Below are 20140 nucleotides of genomic sequence, written 5' to 3'. Positions count from 1 at the left end.
TCAGCCAGCGAGGGAAGGCAGCAGTCTTACACTTGTCACCGAGCTTGTGGCTGCCTGACCTGAAAAAGAAGTATTGTGTGTCTTTTGCTTTCTCGCCCTAAGTGCGCCAGGTATGCTCAGACGTGAGTCCCGGGCTCACTGTGCCACTGGAATCAAGCTATCCTGGCTGAAGAGGGGTGAAACCCCGAAACCGGTCCTAGGATGCTTGGTTCTGGTCCAGGGAGGACCTGGCTTGGCAGTTCGGGCTGGACTGTTCCCATGAGGCACAGGGTCAAGACTGATTTGCAAATAGCCAGGTCTAAACTGAGGTGGCATGGTGAGCAAAAGAATGATAGATTTAACCCAGATCTCCTGACTTGGGGTGAATGTTTTGATTTGTTCTGCATTCCGTTCATCAATTGTGTGTCTTTTGCTTTCTCGCCCTAAGTGCGCCAGGCATGCTCAGACGTGAGTCCTGGGCTCACTGTGCCACTGGACTCAAGCTATCCTGGCTGAAGAGGGGTGAAACCCAGAAACCGTTCCTAGGATGCTTGGTTCCGGTCCAGGGAGGACCTGGCTTGGCATTTCAGGCTGGACTGTTCCCATGAGGCAGAGCGTCAAGACTGATTTGCATATAGCCAGGTCTAAACTGGGGTGGCATGGTGAGCAAAAGAATGATGGATTTAACCCAGATCTCTTGACTGGGGGTGAATGTTTTGATTGGTTCTGCATTCTGTCCATCAATTGTGTGTCTTCTGAAAAAGAAGAGTGTCTGTCAGGCTGACCTTTTCTCAGACTGACAGACGCTCTTTCTCTCTAGAAAAAGGGGAGGGGGCATAGCCCCTAAGCCCATAAGGACATGCCGCGGCTGGTGTAATTCCATGTTTTCTTGTCCTCGAACTGTGCAGTACGCATAGTGCATGCAACGTTGGCACAGGAAACAACATGGGCCTACGAGTTTGGCAGTTTGCCAACTCACTTTAGAGTCCATGAAGTTTGAGGTGGGTTTGTGGGCATCAGGACACGAGATTTACCTCAAGTTCTTAAACTTGGTTAGTGAACAGAGCATGTTGAGCGAAAGTTTCAGCCTCCCTTGTAGACTTGTTGATCAGCCTTTGCCCCCCCTGTTCCCTTCTGTTGCCGATTTTTTTCCCCGGATGCTGAGACCAGGCCCCTCGTCCTGTGATCGCAGCCACAACTGACATTTTTCTGTTGCATTTAGACAATTGTTTGGGTGCGGAAGTGATGAATTGCTCATGACATGTAGATTAGCTGAAGATATTTAAAGACATGACAGCCATTACAGCAGGGGCCAAGAGCCCAGCGCCACAACAGGACTAAAGATAGCGATTGCATCACATGACATAACCCCACAAATCAAATTCTATATTCATAGAATCGAAATGTATGATCACAGGCAACACTGAACAGATGTACATCAAACGGAGCAAAGGTGCTCCCCTGGGTAAAGTGCCAGTTCCAGGCCAAGTTTGATGCAATTCTATTCAGTAATGTTTCAGTTGCAGAAAGTAATGTTAACTATGGGAGTTAAAACAGGAGATCCTGTTTTCTGACTCCGCTCATTTTCTCCCCTCATACAAAAGTTGACATGACGCTAGTCAGGCACACTTTTATTTTTGTCAAGGTTAGTGCAGTTTCACCAAATGGCACCAACATTATAAGCAAAAGAGGACTCCACTTTTCAGTGGAAAAGCAGAGTAGCTATGACTGATACATCTGTCTGCATTGCTCCTCTAAGCTCTCCCACGTCATGGAAAGTTTTTTGCTTTGTGACCAGGACACTGGCAGATATATTGGTGTTTTTGTTGTGTAATTAACAAAGGATGCTTTGTATTATATTCGATTTAAATAGGTGCACCGCCCTGTGATCTTTAGCGAAGCAATACTGGGAGTCTGATAATGGTGAGACAAGAAACTTATTTCGTGCTCTGTTCAAGCGCAGCCGCTTTAATCTAATCCTTGTAAATAAGAAGATAGTTTCCCATGACATGCAGTCTGATTGCAAAAAGAATGGGTCACTATTTAAAAGGGTAGTGTCGTTCTAGTATTTAATTACTGTTGTGTTTCCATAATTTGTAATCCTCTTATGAGTGCAAAGATCAAGGCACATGCAGCGCAAGGCTCCATTGGAGACCTGGCGCGTCGTGACAAAGACTTTTTTGTTATGCGGTGGTAACTGGAATGCAGAAATAAGCTTCCTGCTTTATAATTGCAGTGAGCCTCTTGCTTGGATGTGCACCTTCCGAGTGAACAGTCTTGGTGATGGCTCTGTCACTGCTGCCATTCCAGAGCTGTTGCATAGCCGTTCTGTTTTGATTGCTTCTTCATAGATGTGCGAGCGCGGACATTTTATAACAATTTCCACAAATGTCACCTTAAACTTACTTAGCAAACCTGGAAGATCCGCGTCTTCCTAGGACGATGACTCTTTGCCACTGTGTTAGAATTGAGCATTTCACAACAAAGCCGTAGTTATTTGCATTTGATGTTCAGTCTTTAAAGAGAAGTATGGTGAAGTTTCAAAAGTCTATTTTCTTTGAAGACATTAGTTAGTAATTTTGTTCTTTATATTCAGGTTAGTCAAATAAATCAGTTACAGAAATAATCTAAAGAGGATTGATTAGAACAAGCATAGAAAATAACACTGTTTTTCATTATTCCCTGTTCCAAGCTAAAAGGACCTATTCTATCCAATCTAGAACCCATATATAGTTCCTTCTGGAAAGAGCTAGTAAATTGTGGAGCAAAGTCAGATAACTAAGTAAAGGATCAAACTTCCCATAAAGTGTAGTTCTGGAGTCTCAGCCGAGTACTCTGGACAGTTGCAGTAGCAACCGTCAAAATGGGTGTAGGAAAGTGCGCCTTTTTGACATGGTTTCCCCCTTTTTGCCTGGTACATAATGTGATTTCGACTAAAAGTGCACTGGCTTCCAGCTAACCTGGTCCCCACTGCCAGAGCTCTTTCCCAAAACTGCGCAATTGTTCCCCTTAGTGGCAAAACCTTTAGCACCTCTTGTAAGATCTAGTAAATGGTACCCTGGTACCATGATGACTTTACTGAAAATAGGGATGTTTGGTACCAAACATCTTATCTTGATAAACCCACACTGATGCTAGTGTTGGATTTATCAAAACATGGACTCAGAGGGCACCTTAGAGGTTCCCCCTGAAAAGTTACCAGAATCTGGTGGGCTTGTGACTGGATTCTGCCAGCATGCCACCTGAGACTAGTTTCAGACCTCCTAGGGGAAGAGCCTTTGCTCTCAGGAGGTCAGGAACAAAAGCCTGTCTGGAAAGAAGGTGTAACACCCCCTCCCACAGGAAGACCTGCTGATTAACCTCCTTGGTCTGGCGACCTTCAAAGGTGCCATTGCCTTTGAAATGCAAATCTGGCTCCCCTCACAGGAGAGGAAGCCCCTCCCCTGTCCAGAGCCAACTTGGCACCTGGACAGGTGGGAAAATTAGCTAGTCAGGTAGGCGTGCCAACCCCAGGATAATACCACCCCTAAGGTGGGCTAACTGCAAGGTGGACACAAATTTTCAGAGGTAGCCATCTTGTGATGGCATACCAAGCAATTATTGGACAGGGTTATGCCCATTGCCCACAGTAAGTGATCATATAGGGGGTATAGTGACCATGAGTGTCAGTATCCCATTGGCTACTACCCTACACTCCACTAACTAATTCAGTAGTTAGGGGAGTCCTTGGCACCAGAGTAGCAGTTCCTGATAACCTAAGAGAAGAGAGGACACAGAATAGGCCCAAACGCAGACAAGACTGAGGAGAGCACCTTACTTGGCCCCAGTCCCACCGGCCTTTCTGCAGCCCTTGTCGAACACTGCACCAAAGTCAACTTGTCTTGCATCTGTGACTTCAGAAACTTGGGAGGACTACCTGCCTTTGAAACAGACTCAACGCCTTCCATGAACAGTGGACCTGTTCAAATCAAAGACTCTGAGGTCTCTAGAAGTGCCAAAACCCGATCCTGAAGCTGCCACTGCACCCGTCGCCTCTGGCCCAAGTAAAAGTGTGCTACCGGCGCCAACAAGGTCCCCTGGCCCTCCAGAGCTCTAGTCCATTGTGGTTTCACCCCTCCTGGACTCTCCTATATTGCCTTCAGCCTCTGCATGCAAGCCGCACTCTACTGCAACTTCTCTGGTAAGAAAAACCCGACACTTAAAAAAGACACCTCTGCACCCGTCACCCCAGAGGACCAAAGGTGTCCCCTCCCCATCCCCTAGCATTACAAGGTCAGAGCCTACTTGCTGGTTCAGTCTGACTGGCTTCCTAGACAGAACCTGCAGCCTCTTTTTACAGAGACCAATCCCCATTGAAACTCATTGGGCTTCTGATGTAGATTTTAACCCTGCACCTGGCCGCCCTCGTGCCGCTGGTGGTGTACTGTTGGTGCTGTCTTGAACGTTGCCCACCACTCACCTTAACTCCTGGAGATTGGTTCTGTAAGTCAATGTACTGTACCTGTTTGCAGAACTTGTTCTTCCTTCCATAGGATAACATTGCGGAAATCAGAAATAGCACAGTATATCAGATGATTGATTCATCACATAAAGAGTTAGGTTCCTACATCCGGCAAAAGAGAAAGAACCACAGCAGTAACAATGGTCCACCTAAAGACAGAAAGTCTCTTCGCTTTGCCTAGTGATAAATCAAGGAAATCACCGTAAGCAATACCTTATGGCAATTCAAGCTAGCACAATAGAGTGCTAAGGGGCATAGCAGGGTAGGAGTGCATAGAATGCATTGATTCTCTAGCTCGGAACACGTTCTATATAGAAAAGCCACAAACATGTTGCAAAAACGTCCTCATCATCATCCAATAGGAAAAGATCTTCTTCTGATGATCTGCAATCTTTGTCCACGATTCCTGCGATAAACGTCCATGTCGGCATGAAATCGCTCAGAGGTGGCTACAAAGTATTATAAAAAAAATGACACCTAAGAAGGTCCTCATGAGAACCTTTTGAAAGCCTATTCTATTAGCTGTTTAGTATCTCGTCGTGTAACACTGAGCTGTTCTAAGGAATGAAAGAATTGAATTCTGACATGTCCTTGTAAGATCAAGAACTGTAAGCTGCAGCAATAATTTTCTTTTCTTTAATACACTTGTTCATTATAAATAGGTGGCAAGGAAATCAATCTAAATACAGTGAAGTCATATGGTGGGAGGAAAAGAGAGATACATTTTGCAGGAAACAGCATATTTCACAAAAAGATCAGGCTCTATAGTTCAGTTATACCATTAAATCACTATTTATGAAAGGCATTTATTTTCTTAAAAAGATAGAGAAGAGTATAAGAATAGTGCAGAAAAGTGTTTGAAAAACTATAGAAATGAGAGCTTTCTGCAGAATTTAAGCAGCATTTTCATTTTAGCATTTTTAATAAAAGCACAATGTCTAATGTCTACTTTATTATGCATTTCTATTTTGACGTTTAATCATGTTTCTATATTATGATGTGGTACATTGTTTGAAAAAAAATTCAACTTCCTCAGCTTGAACAGCTACAATTTTCATTTAAATTTCCCAGAAAATAAAATCGAACTCAGTTTGTCGCAAGAGAAAAGACTAAGCATTTTAGAAGTCTTTTGGCAGTATCAGCTCTCATAATTGTATCAATGGGGTCACAGATAGCAAATTTTCTTAATTCTTAAAGAAGGTTTGTGGGAATAATAAAGAGGTCCACTCTCTCTTGACCTGCAGAACTCTACAGCCAATCCCAAGGGTCCTATTATGTTTGATTTTTCACAGTATATTGCATTTGCTGCCTCCCTTCTCTTAATTTCCTGGGTTTAATTTGAAGGTCCCACCCGTAGGTGCAACAAATGCGCCATTTGCACAAACCCCCTCGGTTAGGTGATAGCCGCTCTGTAATCTCCCCTATGCAATATAAAATTTAGAGTTTGCATCCTTCATTTATGTTAAGTGGACTCACAAAAGTTCTGAATATCTAGAAGGGAATGTGGAGATGAATACTGCAACTGCCGCAAGCCACTGACTCAACCAAATGGAAGCCAATAGCTAAAGAGTATCAATTGAAATCATGTGAGGGGCAATTGTATTGATATGCTCAGAGAAATGCATTTGTGCCTTTGCCAATCTTTTGATCAATACATGGTAGAAGTTTGTGGCCAATGAAAAGATATTCTCTCATTCAATTTTGGAAAGCTCTGTAGGAACTGGCCCCATAAGAGAACCGCATAATTGGTGTCAATCACAGATTGGAGGGCTTCTAGTGTGATGAGTCTGTCTTTTTGCTTAATGTCTTTCAAACTTATATTATGCAGGTACATTTTCTATATTATGAAAGGGTAAAAGATTACTTATTGAAGTATTTGAAAGAGACTTTAGGGTTTGTAAGTACTGCTACATCCCAATTAAATCCCTACTAGAGGGAGAAATATGACAGCACCGGTACACCCGGTACCAACTTCACAGACCCTGGCATCAGAAAATGGATGCTGCCAGCCACAGACACGAGTCTGCCCTCCTGCTGCTGGATGAATCTCCGGCAGGGGAGGCTGGACAATAGGTTTCCTGTCACGGAGGTGTGACCACCTCCCAGACAGGCTTTAGTGTATTGGGGCTGGGTGGGTGCACTCTGAGTGTGCTTTGATGTCTGCACTGGGGGCACATTTGGTGTCCCTGTGCATAGTCCAGCTCAAACCGGTTGCAGGAGCCATTTGCTCCTGCTCTGGCATGAAACTGGACACAGGACATGGGTGTAGCCACCCCTCTGTCCTGACCCTCCCATAGGTGGGTCCCCAGAGTTTGTCCCAACCCCTTCCTTGGGTATAAAGTAGGAACCCCTGACTACAGGACTTGGGATTTAACTGGACGAAACTCTGCAACAGAAACCAAGTACTTCGACTATCTACACTACGTTGGATGACTGAAAAATCTCCTTTGGAGTAAAGGAGTTACTCCCCTGCAAGGCAGGCACCTGAAACGCATCTGACCGGTTTGCATCTACGCAGCTCCCGAAGGACTCCGAAGATTTTTGCAACACAGGAGGTGGGTTCCCATGGTCTCTGAGGTTGATCCGTGTTCTCAGCAACTCTGAGATCCGCATCCCTCGTGGGGACCGTGCAACCCTGACCCCTGGGCACCGCGTACATTTACAACAGAATATGCTTTTTGGCGACCCTGAGACTGTGCTTTGGTCTACTTGTAGTCCAGACCCCGAGCAGTAGTTCCACAGAAGATTTCTTGCCTACACTCCACGAGTGTTCCGTGGGCTGGTATTTTGTGATTCAGCTCGAGATCCCTTCGCGATCCATGATCCGTCGACCTGTGGGTCCCTGAGAAGGGAACTTTTACTTCAAGTGGGCTTTCCTGGTTGCTCCAGATGTGGCCTGACTCTCCATCGCTTGGGGGGTCTCTGACCGCATGGGTTGCAGTTGCCAAGGCTTGTTGGTGTTCAATCCGGACACTGACCCCCCAGCACTCGACATCCTTTGTGGGACAGCTCGCCTGTGGACTTTAGTCGTCATCGACATCTCCTGGTCCCCGTGGCTGCAGAGTCAAGCTTCACCTCATCTCCCCTGAAACATCCAACATTGGTGAGCATTCGTCTCTCGTGCCCCTGGTCACTCTGAAGTGACCCAGACTCTGTCCCCTCTGCTTTCAGGTTCTTCTCAGCTCCGATCCAGGCTTGGATCACACCGGACACTTCTCATCTTCCCGGCAGCAGCACTTCTTCATATCACGCCATTGAAATCAACGAGCGTTTCCGACACCACTTGACTCCTATGCACCCGGCTCTCCTGGGATAGGTAACACGGGTACCTCATTACTTTCAAGGGTGCTGGCCTTAGAACCTTCTATGTTCCAAAGGGTTTGCTTGAAGTCCTCTCCTAAGTGTCCTTAATCTTTAAAATTCCAACCGCGATTTTCCCATAGGATTGAATGGAGCTCGCGCCTGTGTTCTCACACTGCACACGTCCCCCGTGGGTCACTACCTTGGATGGTTCCTTGGGGTCTCAGCGATTCTACATGCTCTAGGCACTGTGTCTAGTCAAGTCGTGGTTGTTATACCGCTTTCTTAGCTTGGTTTGGTCTCCCCCTGCAGCCCACTGTGTATTGTGCTATTTACTGTCGTTCTAGTGCTTTAATGTTGTGTATCTTATTCTCTAATCTCATAAAGAGGTTAGTAGAGAGTGTTTAGTAATAAATACATATATTTTATATATACCTTGTGTGGTTCTCCTTTCATTTGGTCATTCAGGAGGTTATAATCTGGTAAACCAAGCTGCTTTACATTCCTTCAAGACTTAGCCTGAAGGCTTCTCTCCATAGCTACCACTAGGATAGCTTTCAGTAAAGATTTGTCTTCAACCTGATCATCAATAAGGGTCATTTGGACTGGTGCAAGGTGCCCACTCTAACTAGTGGACAGCATATACCAGGACAACTTCTCACAAGATCTACCAACCAGAAAAAATTCAATAAGAAGATTGTTAGGAAATCTGCTCTGCTAGTGTTTTTTTTTTATACGAAATTTAATTTGCAGGTATGAATGATTGTAGATATTGATTACATGGATTACATTCAAAGGATTGTACTAGTACAGATAACTGTTTTTGCACCTAAGTTAAATTTAAATGCACAAAACGTCTGTGAATAGAGTCCCTAATTGTATCTATGAGCTAAAACCTTCACTCGAGTTGAACCCATAGGCTGTAGACACCTCAAAACAATTATTTATAGTAGGACAGCGGCGAATCAAAATAAGAAATTTCTGCTGACATGGACAGAAATAGTAACCCTAGGTATAAGAGCTTTATTCTTATTTTATTTACAGTTTTATTTAAGAAATACTTTTTTTTCCTGATTCTGCAGAATGCTTTTGGATGATTTGTATAATTTTTTTGCAGTGATATATTTTCTAGTTATTATTGAGGAACGTAAACAATTGATAATTTACAATTCAAATGTATAACAAAAAATAAATCTGGTAGAACACTATGTTGTTCTGTTCACGTCACACATATAGCACCTGGACTCAAATAAACTATTCAGTAATTATAGTCAGTAGTTTGTGTTTTTGGTTGTTCTACATTATTTTAATGTGTATTTACTTTGTTTTAGGATGGGCGCATGGCTCGTGCAATACCACTGCCTGGGTATGAAGTGAGTTTGCCAAGTGCCACTGAAAAACATGAAATGAAGTATGTTTTCAAGCTGTCGCAGTCTCAGCAGAACATACTCTTCAGCGCCGAAGATGAAGACCTGCTTGCAAAGTGGCTGGATATCCTCACCAAAGCGGCCAAAGGAGAGATTGCAGAAATTGAAAACCCATAAATCGACATACAACCCTTGCAAATCCATGATTTCATACTGTAGCAATTCACTTGAATCTCTAAAAAAATGGCACTTTGGTATGTGGGTGGCTTTATGTATTTTCATGTGTCTGCAGAGGAGTGTCAGTGAAATTTCTCTTTTCATTGTACGCGTATTCCATGTATCCTGGTTATCTTGCATATGGTATTCTTAAGGCACAATTAGATGTAGGCAGTGACTGTTTGTTGAAACTGAAGGACATTGGTATTTCCAAGGGCATTCATGAATGAGGTGATAAAGCAAACTATGTCTCCTATTTTGTAGGTGTACTTTTAATTGTCCTTTCAGTTACTGTTCAGTATAGGATGTGTAGTTGGTGAGTAGTTCAGTGCTACCTTTTTAAGTTAAATTTGTTAAAGGGTGTAGCCGGCCACTCACCTCCAATCTACTCATTTCCATTTTCTTATCCAAAACATAATGCACAAGTTTTAAGTAATTCAGTAATCTTTCCTTTGCAAAACTAAATGTTATGTCTCTTCATTGTTGAGATTAACTTTTTTAAAGAAAATATGTCTATTAATGTGGTAAAATTCTTTAGCACCGGTAATTGCTAAGGAGGTTAACAAAAGTGGAATCCATTTTTGTTTTGTAAAACTTTTTGAAAAAAAATAGCTTTTCTGTTTATCTAAGCACCTTCTTTATAAACCCAATGTATTGTACGTTTTTTTTTTTTTTTTTTTTTTTACAGTTTTGCTAACCAGGACATTATTAAACTCAGTCAAAGAAACCTGAATTTTTTTAGAACACACAAAGTGGTGATATTTTTATAATTTTGGTTAACTCTTGAGGAATCTATGATTTATTTATAATTTGTAAATAGTGTTAAATAAGTATTTTAAAGCCTTTGCAAATTCGAGCTAAAAGTAAGATTTAGCGCAGTGTCTGCCGGTATTTGTACAGATCTGTAATTTAAGTTTTCTTTTACTGACCTTTTATAACTTAACCTTAAAGTCTTACCTGCGGTCTGCTATACCAACCTATGGCAAGCTTCCTATTACCATGTGTTTTATGTCTATTTGTATTGAGCACTTTTGTGCTTACTTACATGGAAAGAATAAACTTTGTGAACTTGAACTGTGGTCATTGCAATGCTTTTTCACTTAAAAAGCTTTATTCTTAGATAAACAATCAATATTAAGTCAAATTGTTTGTGCAGATATATGTATCCAGGCATTGTAATTATACTACGTGTATATTTACCATTGTAGCTTCACATTAAGGCTAATTATTTATCTTTTAACATTTAATTTGAACTCCTTAGTCCAAGACAGTATCAAAATCCAATGTATTATTGTCTTGCAGAGCTGTCATTAACAGTAACACAATGAGAATTACAAAATCTCAAACTGTAGGATTGATATGCAAATAGAGTTCACCCTGATAGTGTACACTGAAAGCATCCTCCAATTGCAAATACTTAAACCTTTAATTATTGTTAATGCTGTAATGTAATCTTTTCCCTGTGAATGAGACACCATTTTTCTTCTGTCAAACTACCTACCCCGATGACCCCTGCACAAGAAGATTTGCTAAAGAGATTAGCTGAAAAGTTTCTCATCTCCTACCTCATTTAAAAAAAATATTTTGAAGCAAAATCTGGCAGACAAAGCATGGTTAATTGCCAAGCATCAACCAAGTAAAAACATGCATGTTTTGTAAAATTAAACTTCAGGTTTGAGCTCTGTTGCATGCAAGCACAACCAACCTTAGGGAGTTGTATTAATAGCTGGAAATAAAACAGTATTAAATCAATCCCCATATCAAAAATCCTTTAAATATACTGTTCATAGGTCATTCATACCCAAATGTTGTTATAATCCAGGTTGGAAGCATAATTGGGAGCACAAAGAAATTCTTGTACCTTATTAGTCACATTGCAGAATAATCTATAGTCCAGTATTATCCACTAACATTTTAGGTGGTTTCATTTGTGAGGTAGAAAGAAATGCAAAGTGTTTAAATATGTGTTAGAATTGGGGGTCTCTAGTTGGCAGGTTTGTACCCTGTCCAAGTAGGGACCCTTCCTTCTAGTCAGGATAAGGGATTTACACTTCTAAAATAACCCCTGCTCACCTCCTTGGTAGTTTGGCATGAGCAGTCAGGCTTATCTCAGAGGCAATGTGTAAATGCACATAACACACAGAAATACAGTTAAAACACTACAAAAGGACACCACACAAGTTTTTGAAATTTAACCAATATTTATCTGTGTAAAACGAGACAAAAACTATAAAAATCCAACATGTAGTTATCAAAATTCAAATATTGCATAAATAGACTTAAAATACAGTTTCTTGAAGGTGATAGCTCTGTCAGGGTCTACCACTGTGTTGTGAACAACAAATCCAACAGTTCAGGCCAACTGCTAGGTCACAGGCCAGCTACGGTGTTGGGAAGACCCACAAACAGTACCTTGGAACTGCAGGGCATCAGGGACCTTGCGATGAGCTCCGAAGAGGCGGTGTCGCGGGCAGGCATCAGTTCCGGAGGTTGGTGCAGGAGTCGTCAGGCCCTTAAAGTCACCCGCGTTGCAGATCAAACTCCATGAGGTTGAAGTCAGGAGAGCTGGCGTCAATAGCGTTGGGCTGCGATGCAAAGTGGGACGATACAATGTGCGGTGTCCACAGGTCATAGTGCAGGCAGTGGCATCGTTATTGCTGAAGCAATGTCATTGGAAGACCCAAGTTTGGGATGCTATGTGGGGCAATGCATGGTGCATCGCCCACAGGTCCTGGTGCAAGCAGCGGCCTCAGTTGATGAGGCTGGAGTCGATGGCACTGACTATGTGGGACGGGGCAATGCTTCGTGTACCTCATGAGCAGTGTCCACAGGCCATGGTGCAAGCAGCGGCATCAATGGAAACGTGGTGCATCATCGTCCGTGATACCAGGGCGGTGATGCGATGTGCAGTGCCCACAGACCACAGTGCAAGCAACAGCTCGGTGACAGCATCATGTGGTGATGTTGGGGATGCCAGGGCTGTGGTGCGAAGGGGGGTGATGCTCTCTGTGGTGCCTTCAAGTCGCGGAGCCAGCTGCGGCGTTGTTGACGGCGTCGTAGCGGTTTTTCTTCTGTTGCTCCACAAAACACAAGGTTCCCAGTGCTGTTGGCATGAAGTATTTGATGTTCCTGAGACTTCCAAAAGGAGGCAAGCTCTACTTCATGCCCTTGGAGAAACACGGGCAATTAGTTGCAGAAAGTTCAGTCGAGTCCTTCCACTGCCCAAGACAGAAGCAGCAACTTCAGGCCAACCCAACAAAGCAACACACAGCAAAGGTGCAGTACTTCCCGTGGCAGCTCTTTCAGCTCTTCTTCTTGGCAGGTCGCGTAGTCCAAATGAGTTCTGAACATGTGGGGTCTGTGCCCCAATACTTATACCGGTTCTGGCCTTTGAAGTAGGAAAACTTCAAATAAAGTCCTTGTTGTGCACAAAATCGAGATTGGTCCTGCTCCTCCCTACTCTGCCCCGAGTAACTCTCAAGGAGGGTTGAAACTTATATGTAAGAGGATGAGTCATAGCCCTATTCACGTGTGAGTGACAACCTCTCCCATTACTCTGAGCCCAGGAAGGCCCATCAGCCTGGTGATGGGTCATCAGGATATACAAGGCACACCTGTGCTCCCTTAGTGTGTCTCTCTAGAGTGTATGCATGAGACCCCAGCTGTTAGCTACACAGACATGGATTCCGCAGGCAGGCACTGAATGGTTAAGCTGGAAAATGCCTACTTTCTGAGAGTGGAATTTTCAAACACACAATTTAAAATCCATCTTCACTAAAAGATGTGTTTTTAAATTGTGAGTTAAGAGATACCAAACTCAAACTTTCTATCATCTTCCTATGGGGCTGCCTTGTTCCATCTTAGGGGTGACTTATATGTAATAAAAGGGAGGGGTTAGGCATGGCAAGTGGGTGCACTTGCCAGGTTAATATGGCAGTTAAAACCTGCACATGTAGACACTGCAGTGGCATGTCTGAGACACATTTGAAAGGCTCCTTGTGTGGGTGACACAATCTGCTGCAGGCCCATTTTAGTAAAGTGCAGTGCACTTTACTCGGACGTACCAGTATATCAAATATGCCAATCATGCCGAACCAATCGCAACACAATTTACAATAGGAGCACTTGCACTTTAACACTGACTAGAGGTGAAAAAAGAGCACAGAGACACTAAACAATCAAAAACGAAGTCCAGCTTACCATCAAAAACAGGTCAGAAAGCAAAAAGACTGGGGAAACACACCAAAAGATGTCGGGTCTAACAATATGTTTGGTATAAAAAAAAAATCTAATAATCCCTTTATGCAGATGAAGGTTGTTTTTCCTGTATTCATAGGAGATCTGGTCTACAAGTCTTAATATACAGGGCCACTTGTCTTTATTTATATTCCCCAACCCATTCACATCTAGATACAATTTTTACGTTGGTGAGGAGTTATCATTTGGAATATTTGTAGTGCTTCACACAGTGAGCCATAACCAAAGAGGCAAAACATCGAAAGTGCTTCTGGCACTTTTTTTTATAGATTGCATCACTCCTACCCTTCCTACCCTCTCCCCCGACCAGAAACCGTCCCAAAACAAACAGTGCAGCTCCTATAACCCACTGAAATCCACCAGTCATCATGCTGCATGTTGTTTTAGTAACACTCCCTCCTAACCCGCCTCCTTACTAAACCTAATAATGCAAATCCTTATTAATATTTTCATTTAATGTTTTTCCAAATGCTTACGGGAAATAAGGAGTGCTAGAGATAGTGAGGAAATACCCAAATTATGCAAATGTACAGTTAGTGTGCAATGTTTCTATACTCCCTATAATATGCAGTAGTGTAAAATGTAGGAAATCATATGTCAAGTGAAAAGGTCCTCTATTATTTAAGCATCTCTGCAAGCGTTTTTTCTTAAGAGCGTTCTAAATTGTCTGTCAATCCTGAGATTCTTGATAGAGAAGCAGAACTAAGGGCCCCTGCCATAATACATTTTAACTTGACTGGTTTCTACTAGTAAAACGTGGGCAACAAGTGTTTGAAAGGAGGAAAGAGAACGTTTTTTTAAGTGACCAGAGAGTCTCTTAAAAAAAGTGGAAGAGCTTTGTTTCCTAGGTTTGTTTGAGAAGCAGAACTTAAAAAATTGAAAAAGGTCGTCAGGTAAGTATTGAGGGATCTAGGCTCCTTACCCTGTGTTATGGGCCTTCAAGGACGGACTCTAGACGAGATCGATGTATAGTAGGTTTTATTGAGATAGATTTCCTTTTAGTCCGGCTTGTCAGTCTTTCTCTTGCAAAGGCGGCGGGATCCGTGGTGCTCCTGTACCAGTATGCTTCGCGTTCACCCGGCTCTGGTAGGTCAGCCGCCCCTCCAGTCACGTTGTCAGCTCGCCAGTATCTCCCAAAAGGCAAAGAAAAGACAAGGGACTCTATTAGCCTCACCCAATAGGCATTAAAGTCCTAATACCAGGGCCCGGGAGTGTGGAATCACCTTAAGTGTGCAGATCAGTATAGTCGTGTGCTTTAAATAATGGTGAGGGATTGCAACTAAAAAATGAAGGGGACTGAACACAACGAGGGGAGGTTCTCCTAACGCGGGTGCTCCCGCTGTCCTACCCAACCCGCTACCCGGTCCCGTACCTGTCCAAGCCACGCTCCTCCCCTGGGAACGTGGCAGGGCGCTTCGCCGGATCTGGAGCCTCCTGGCCTCTCCGCTCTCGGACCTCCGTTCTCTCCGTGTGCTCTCTCCCGTCCTTCTTCCTCTTCCTCGTCCGCTTCGCCTCGCCGTTCGTCACCTTCTCCTCTCCTGGGATCGCCGTCCGCCCTCTTCCGGGTTCCGTCCTCTTTTGACGCTCTGAACGCCGTGACGTCCTGTAGGGGCGGAGTTTGGTTCCCCAGGTCTTCCCAGGTAAAGGGCACCACTCCAGCTATTGTATCCCGGAGTATTCCGTCGGTTTCTGCCGCCCATTCGTCCTGTTGAGAGGGGACAACATTAGGTAAACGCGATATCGGTGTCCACCAGTCCGTACTTCCTTCTACTCCCTGATCTGCACGTTCCGTCCCGTCACATACCACCCCCCCTGGCTGCTCCCGCTCGGGGAGAGGCATGGACCTAGAGAGAAAGTCAGCATTACTGTTGGCCCGTCCCCGGCGGTGGAGAATGGAGAATGAGAAGGGTTGCAACAACAAGAACCATCTCAAGACCCTGGGATTATTGCTCTTGTTCCGATACATCCACTGCAATGGGGCATGGTCCGTGTACAGGATGAATGGCTTCCCCTCTAGGTAATAGCGCAGTTTTTCTACCGCCCACTTGACCGCTAAACATTCCCGTTCAATCGTGGGGTATTTACCTTCTCTGGAGGTCAACTTACGACTGACGTAGAGGACAGGATGTTCGTGCCCATCTCCTCCAATTTGGGATAGTACAGCCCCTATCCCGGTATCCGAAGCGTCTGTGGCTAGTATAAACTGTTTCTGGAAATTGGGGGGAATAAGTACCGGTGCTGAAGTGATGGCCTTCTTCAGCTCTCTGAAGGCCTCCAACATCTCATTAGTGGGATGTCTCAGTGTATAGGTGGAACAGTCCTTTCTCAAGAGATCAGTTAAGGGGGAGGCTACTTCGGCGAAAGAAGGGATGAAGCGCCTGTAATATCCTATTAAGCCTAAAAAGCCCCGAAGCTCCCTTTTTGTGGACGGAAAGGGGGTATCGGCTATAGCTGTGACTTTCTTTTCTTGTGGAGAGATAACCCCTTCCCCTAGGACATACCCCAGATATTGTACCCGATGGAAGGCGGCTCTTGATTTTCTTGCGTTAATATGTAAACCGGCTTGGCGGAGGGCGTTGAGGATAGTCTTGAGGTGTCGAAGTTGTTCTTCCCAGGACCGGCTGAACACCACGATGTCATCCAAATAGGCCGAGCTAAAGGTGTTGTAGGGCAACAACACAGTGTTAATCAGCCGCTGAAACGTCGCAGGGGCTCCGTGGAGCCCAAACGGCAGGACCGTGAACTCAAACAGCCCGAGGTCCGTAGAAAAGGCGGTTTTCTTCCTGTCTTCTTCCTGGAGGGGCACCTGCTAGTACCCCTTCGTGAGGTCGAACGTCGTTATATAAGCAGCCTCTCCGATCTTCTCTATTAGTTCGTCCACGCGAGGTATCGGGTAGGCATCGAAGGTGGAGATGTTGTTCAAAGCCCTAAAATCCATACAGAAACGGGACGACCCGTCGGGTTTTGGTATCATTACGATAGGGGATGCCCATGGACTTGTGGACGGTCGAATGACCCCCAAACGGGGCATGTCTTCCACTTCCTTCTGAATCGCTTCTCTTTTTGCAGCGGGAATCCGGTATGCCTTCTGTCTCACTATTTTTCCCGGTAAAGTTTCGATGGCGTGCTCAGCCAGGTGCGTTTTCCCTGGGGAGTCTGAAAAGATGTCCTCGAAGGGACTGAGCGCCTCTCGTAGGTGTTCTTTCTGTGCTTCGGGTAGTTCGGCGTTTACCACCAAGGAGCCGATTGTGGAGGCCGTCGGGGTATTCGTGGGAATCAATAAATGAGCCGATCTCGGAGGAGGTCCCAGCCACTTCTTGAGGATGTTTGTGGTAACTTTGAGTTCTGGAGGGGGTCACTTGTAATTTATATGTCGTGTGCCCTATGGTTTCCCTCACCTGGTACGGCCCTTGCCATTCACTCTTGAACTTACTGGTAGTGGACGGCAGTAGTACAAGGGCCCACTCACCCACTTGTAGTGTCCGGAGTTTTTTTCCGTGGTCATAATACTTTTTTTGCTTGGCCTGGCTTCTTTCCATGTTGGTGTACGCCAGGTCTCTTAGTTTTCCGATTTTGGACTTCAGTTGGGAGGTGTAGTCCAGTAAGGTACAGTGGTCTTGTCTGTCTTCGCTTACCCAAGCGTCCCTAGTCATTTCCAATAGGGATCTGGGCTGTCTCCCATACAGTAACTCAAAAGCTGAGCACCCCGTACTGCTCTGCACTTGGGCCCGTAATACATATAAGGCCAGGGGAAGGAGCCTGTCCCACTCTCGTCCTTCCGCCGTAAGCATTTTCTTCAGGGTGGTCTTTAAAGTGCGGTTATATCTCTCTACTAGTCCATCCGTCTGGGGATGTTAGACGGATGTATGTAATTGACGGATGTCTAGGGTTGCGCAGACCTCTTTCATCAGGCGTGACGTAAAAGGGGTGCCTTGGTCCATCACCACCTCTTTCTGGAATCCTACTCGGGAAAACAACTCTACTAATTTCTCTGCCAAATTCTTGGTGGTGGGGGATGTTAGAGGAAAAGCCTCTATAAATCGGGTGGCGTAGTCCACGATAACGAGGGCATGGAGGTGGCCTTTCTTAGTTCGGGGAAGGGGGCCTATCGAATCCATACCCACCCTCTCGAATGGAACTCCTATTATGGGCATTGGTTGTAGGGGGGCAGCTATGGGTCTGTAGGAGGTCTTCCTTTGGCAGGTTTCACACGTTTTGCAATAGGCGTCTATATCTCTATATACTCCTGGCCAATAGAAAAAACGCAGTACACTACACGTGGTTTTCTCTCTCCCTGAATGACCAGCTGTGAGATGTGCGTGTGAGAAGAATAGGACCTGTTCCCTGAAGGGCTGGGGTACTAACAGTTGGGGGCCCTCTCCTTTCTTCCCTTCTCTGTACAACAACTCGTTCCTTATCACAAATCGTGGGAATACTTCTTTAGTGTTCCCACGCATTAAACAAAGTTCTGTCGTTGATCTGTGCAAAGCGGAAACTCCGATCTATGATCCAAGGTTCAGCAGTGGCGAGACCTGGGGTGGGCGTATCTAGTCCCCTGTTTTCTACCTCCAATGTTTGTTTAAACAGGGATAGAAACTCTGGATTGTCTACCCCTAAGATAATTTCCTCCGGTAACGTATCTACCACCCCCACCCTCACTGTACAGGCGGTGCCATTTAAGGGAGTCATGGGGATGAGGGCCAACGGATAGGGCCTGACCTCCCCGTGTATGCATCTTATGTGTACTAGTTGTTGGGGTAGATACTGGTGTGGCAGCACTAACGTTTTCCTGACCACCGACTGTCGGCACCCTGAATCTAAGAGAGCTTTCACTACGATGCCATTCATCCCCACACATACGTAAAAAGAGGCACCCATCTCAGCTGAGTACAGGACGCTTCTCGGAAGGTACCCCACATCCATGGGTTCCTCGGTCCGTTTCCTGGGGCAAAGTCTGGCGATGTGCCCCCACTCGCCACACTCAAAACACTGTGGGCCCCTAGGAAGGGGGACCTCGGTGCGTTGGTTCTTGGGTCATGGTACTGCTGGAGGGAGGACCATTTTTCTCTCGCTCTTAACCCCTGTAGGGTTTTTATTGGCTTTCTCCGTGTCCAAGGGGAAAGGGCGGGGTTGTGCCCTTGCGAAGTTCTTGGCCATGTCCACCGCTTGTTCGGGCGTTAAGTGTGGGTGTTGCTTCAACCACCTTTGGGTCCCATACGGTAAGGCTTCCAGGAATTGCTCCATATAGATTTTCGTCATTATCGCCTCTTTTGTGCTATTCTCTGGCTTGATCCATTTGTCCGCAGCCATTTTCAACCGAAAATACAGGGTTTGGGATTTTCCCCCGGCAAGCCCCTTTCCTTTCGGAATCTGACTCGATATGCTTCGGCATCCAGCCCGAGGTGTTCCAGGATGACCTCCTTAATTAGCGGATAACCGGTGGTGTCGCTGGGGTTTGCCACTTGATACGCGGACTGGGCTTCTCCTGAGAGGAGCGGAGCCAGACAAAAAGGCCATTTCTCTTCTGGCCATCCACATGCTCGAGCCGCCCGCTCGAAGTTGGTCAAAAAGGCGTCTGGGTCTTCCCCACTGATGTATTTTTGTAGGGCCACTCCCGCAGTACTGGAATAGGGTAGCCGCCGTTCTAGGGGTACCGGAACTCCCGGCTCCGGGGCGGCCTTTTGCAGGGACTCAAACTGGGCTTTCATTGTGTCCTGGAAGTGCTCTCTATCTGCTTGGGCGGATGTCGTCTGCCGTTCTACGGCCCAGCCGAGCTTCTCCTGGCCTTGGATCAGATGTTGAATGAGGGCCTCCATCTTTGGATTACAGACGGAGTGAGATGGAAATCCTACTTCTGACACCAGTTGTAATGGGCCTTCAAGGACGGACTCTAGACGAGATCGATGTATAGTAGGTTTTATTGAGATAGATTTCCTTTTAGTCCGGCTTGTCAGTCTTTCTCTAGCAAAGGCGGCGGGATCCGTGGTGCTCCTGTACCAGTATGCTTCGCGTTCACCCGGCTCTGGTAGGTCAGCCGCCCCTCCGGTCACGTTGTCAGCTCGCCGGTATCTCCCAAAAGGCAAAGAAAAGACAAGGGACTCTATTAGCCTCACCCAATAGGCATTAAAGTTCTAATACCAGGGCCCGGGAGTGTGGAATCACCTTAAGTGTGCAGATCAGTATAGTCGTGTGCTTTAAATAATGGTGAGGGATCACAACTAAAAAATGAAGGGGACTGAACACAACGAGGGGTGGTTCTCCTAACGCGGGTGCTCCCGCCGTCCTACCCAACCCGCTACCCGGTCCCGTACCTGTCCAAGCCACGCTCCTACCCTGGGAAAGTGGCAGGGCGCTTCGCCGGATCTGGAGCCTCCTGGCCTCTCCGCTCTCGGACCTCCGTTCTCTCCGTGTGCTCTCTCCCGTCCTTCTTCCTCTTCCTCGTCCGCTTCGCCTCGCCGCTCGTCGCCTTCTCCTCTCCTGGGATCGCCGTCCGCCCTCTTCCGGGTTCCGTCCTCTTTTG

The 20140-nt window shown here is 45.6% G+C and overlaps 1 protein-coding gene across 1 annotated transcript in view; it reads left to right on the top strand.

Annotated features, from left to right (window-relative positions):
- FGD3 (FYVE, RhoGEF and PH domain containing 3) overlaps nt 1-10437 on the top strand; it is a 555238-nt gene extending 544801 nt beyond the window's left edge. The window contains exon 19 of the mRNA XM_085624596.1: nt 9112-10437. Coding sequence (XP_085480722.1) covers nt 9112-9324 — 213 coding nt within the window. The 3' untranslated portion in view covers nt 9325-10437. The remainder of the gene's footprint in view (nt 1-9111) is intronic.
- Nucleotides 10438-20140: the final 9703 nt, after the last annotated feature.

This window comes from Triturus cristatus, chromosome 9 (genome assembly GCF_964204655.1).
Source record: "Triturus cristatus chromosome 9, aTriCri1.1, whole genome shotgun sequence".
Lineage (NCBI taxonomy): Eukaryota > Metazoa > Chordata > Amphibia > Caudata > Salamandridae > Triturus > Triturus cristatus.
The sequence above is the reverse complement of the archived record's forward strand: the minus strand, read 5'-3'. Positions and strand labels throughout refer to the sequence as shown.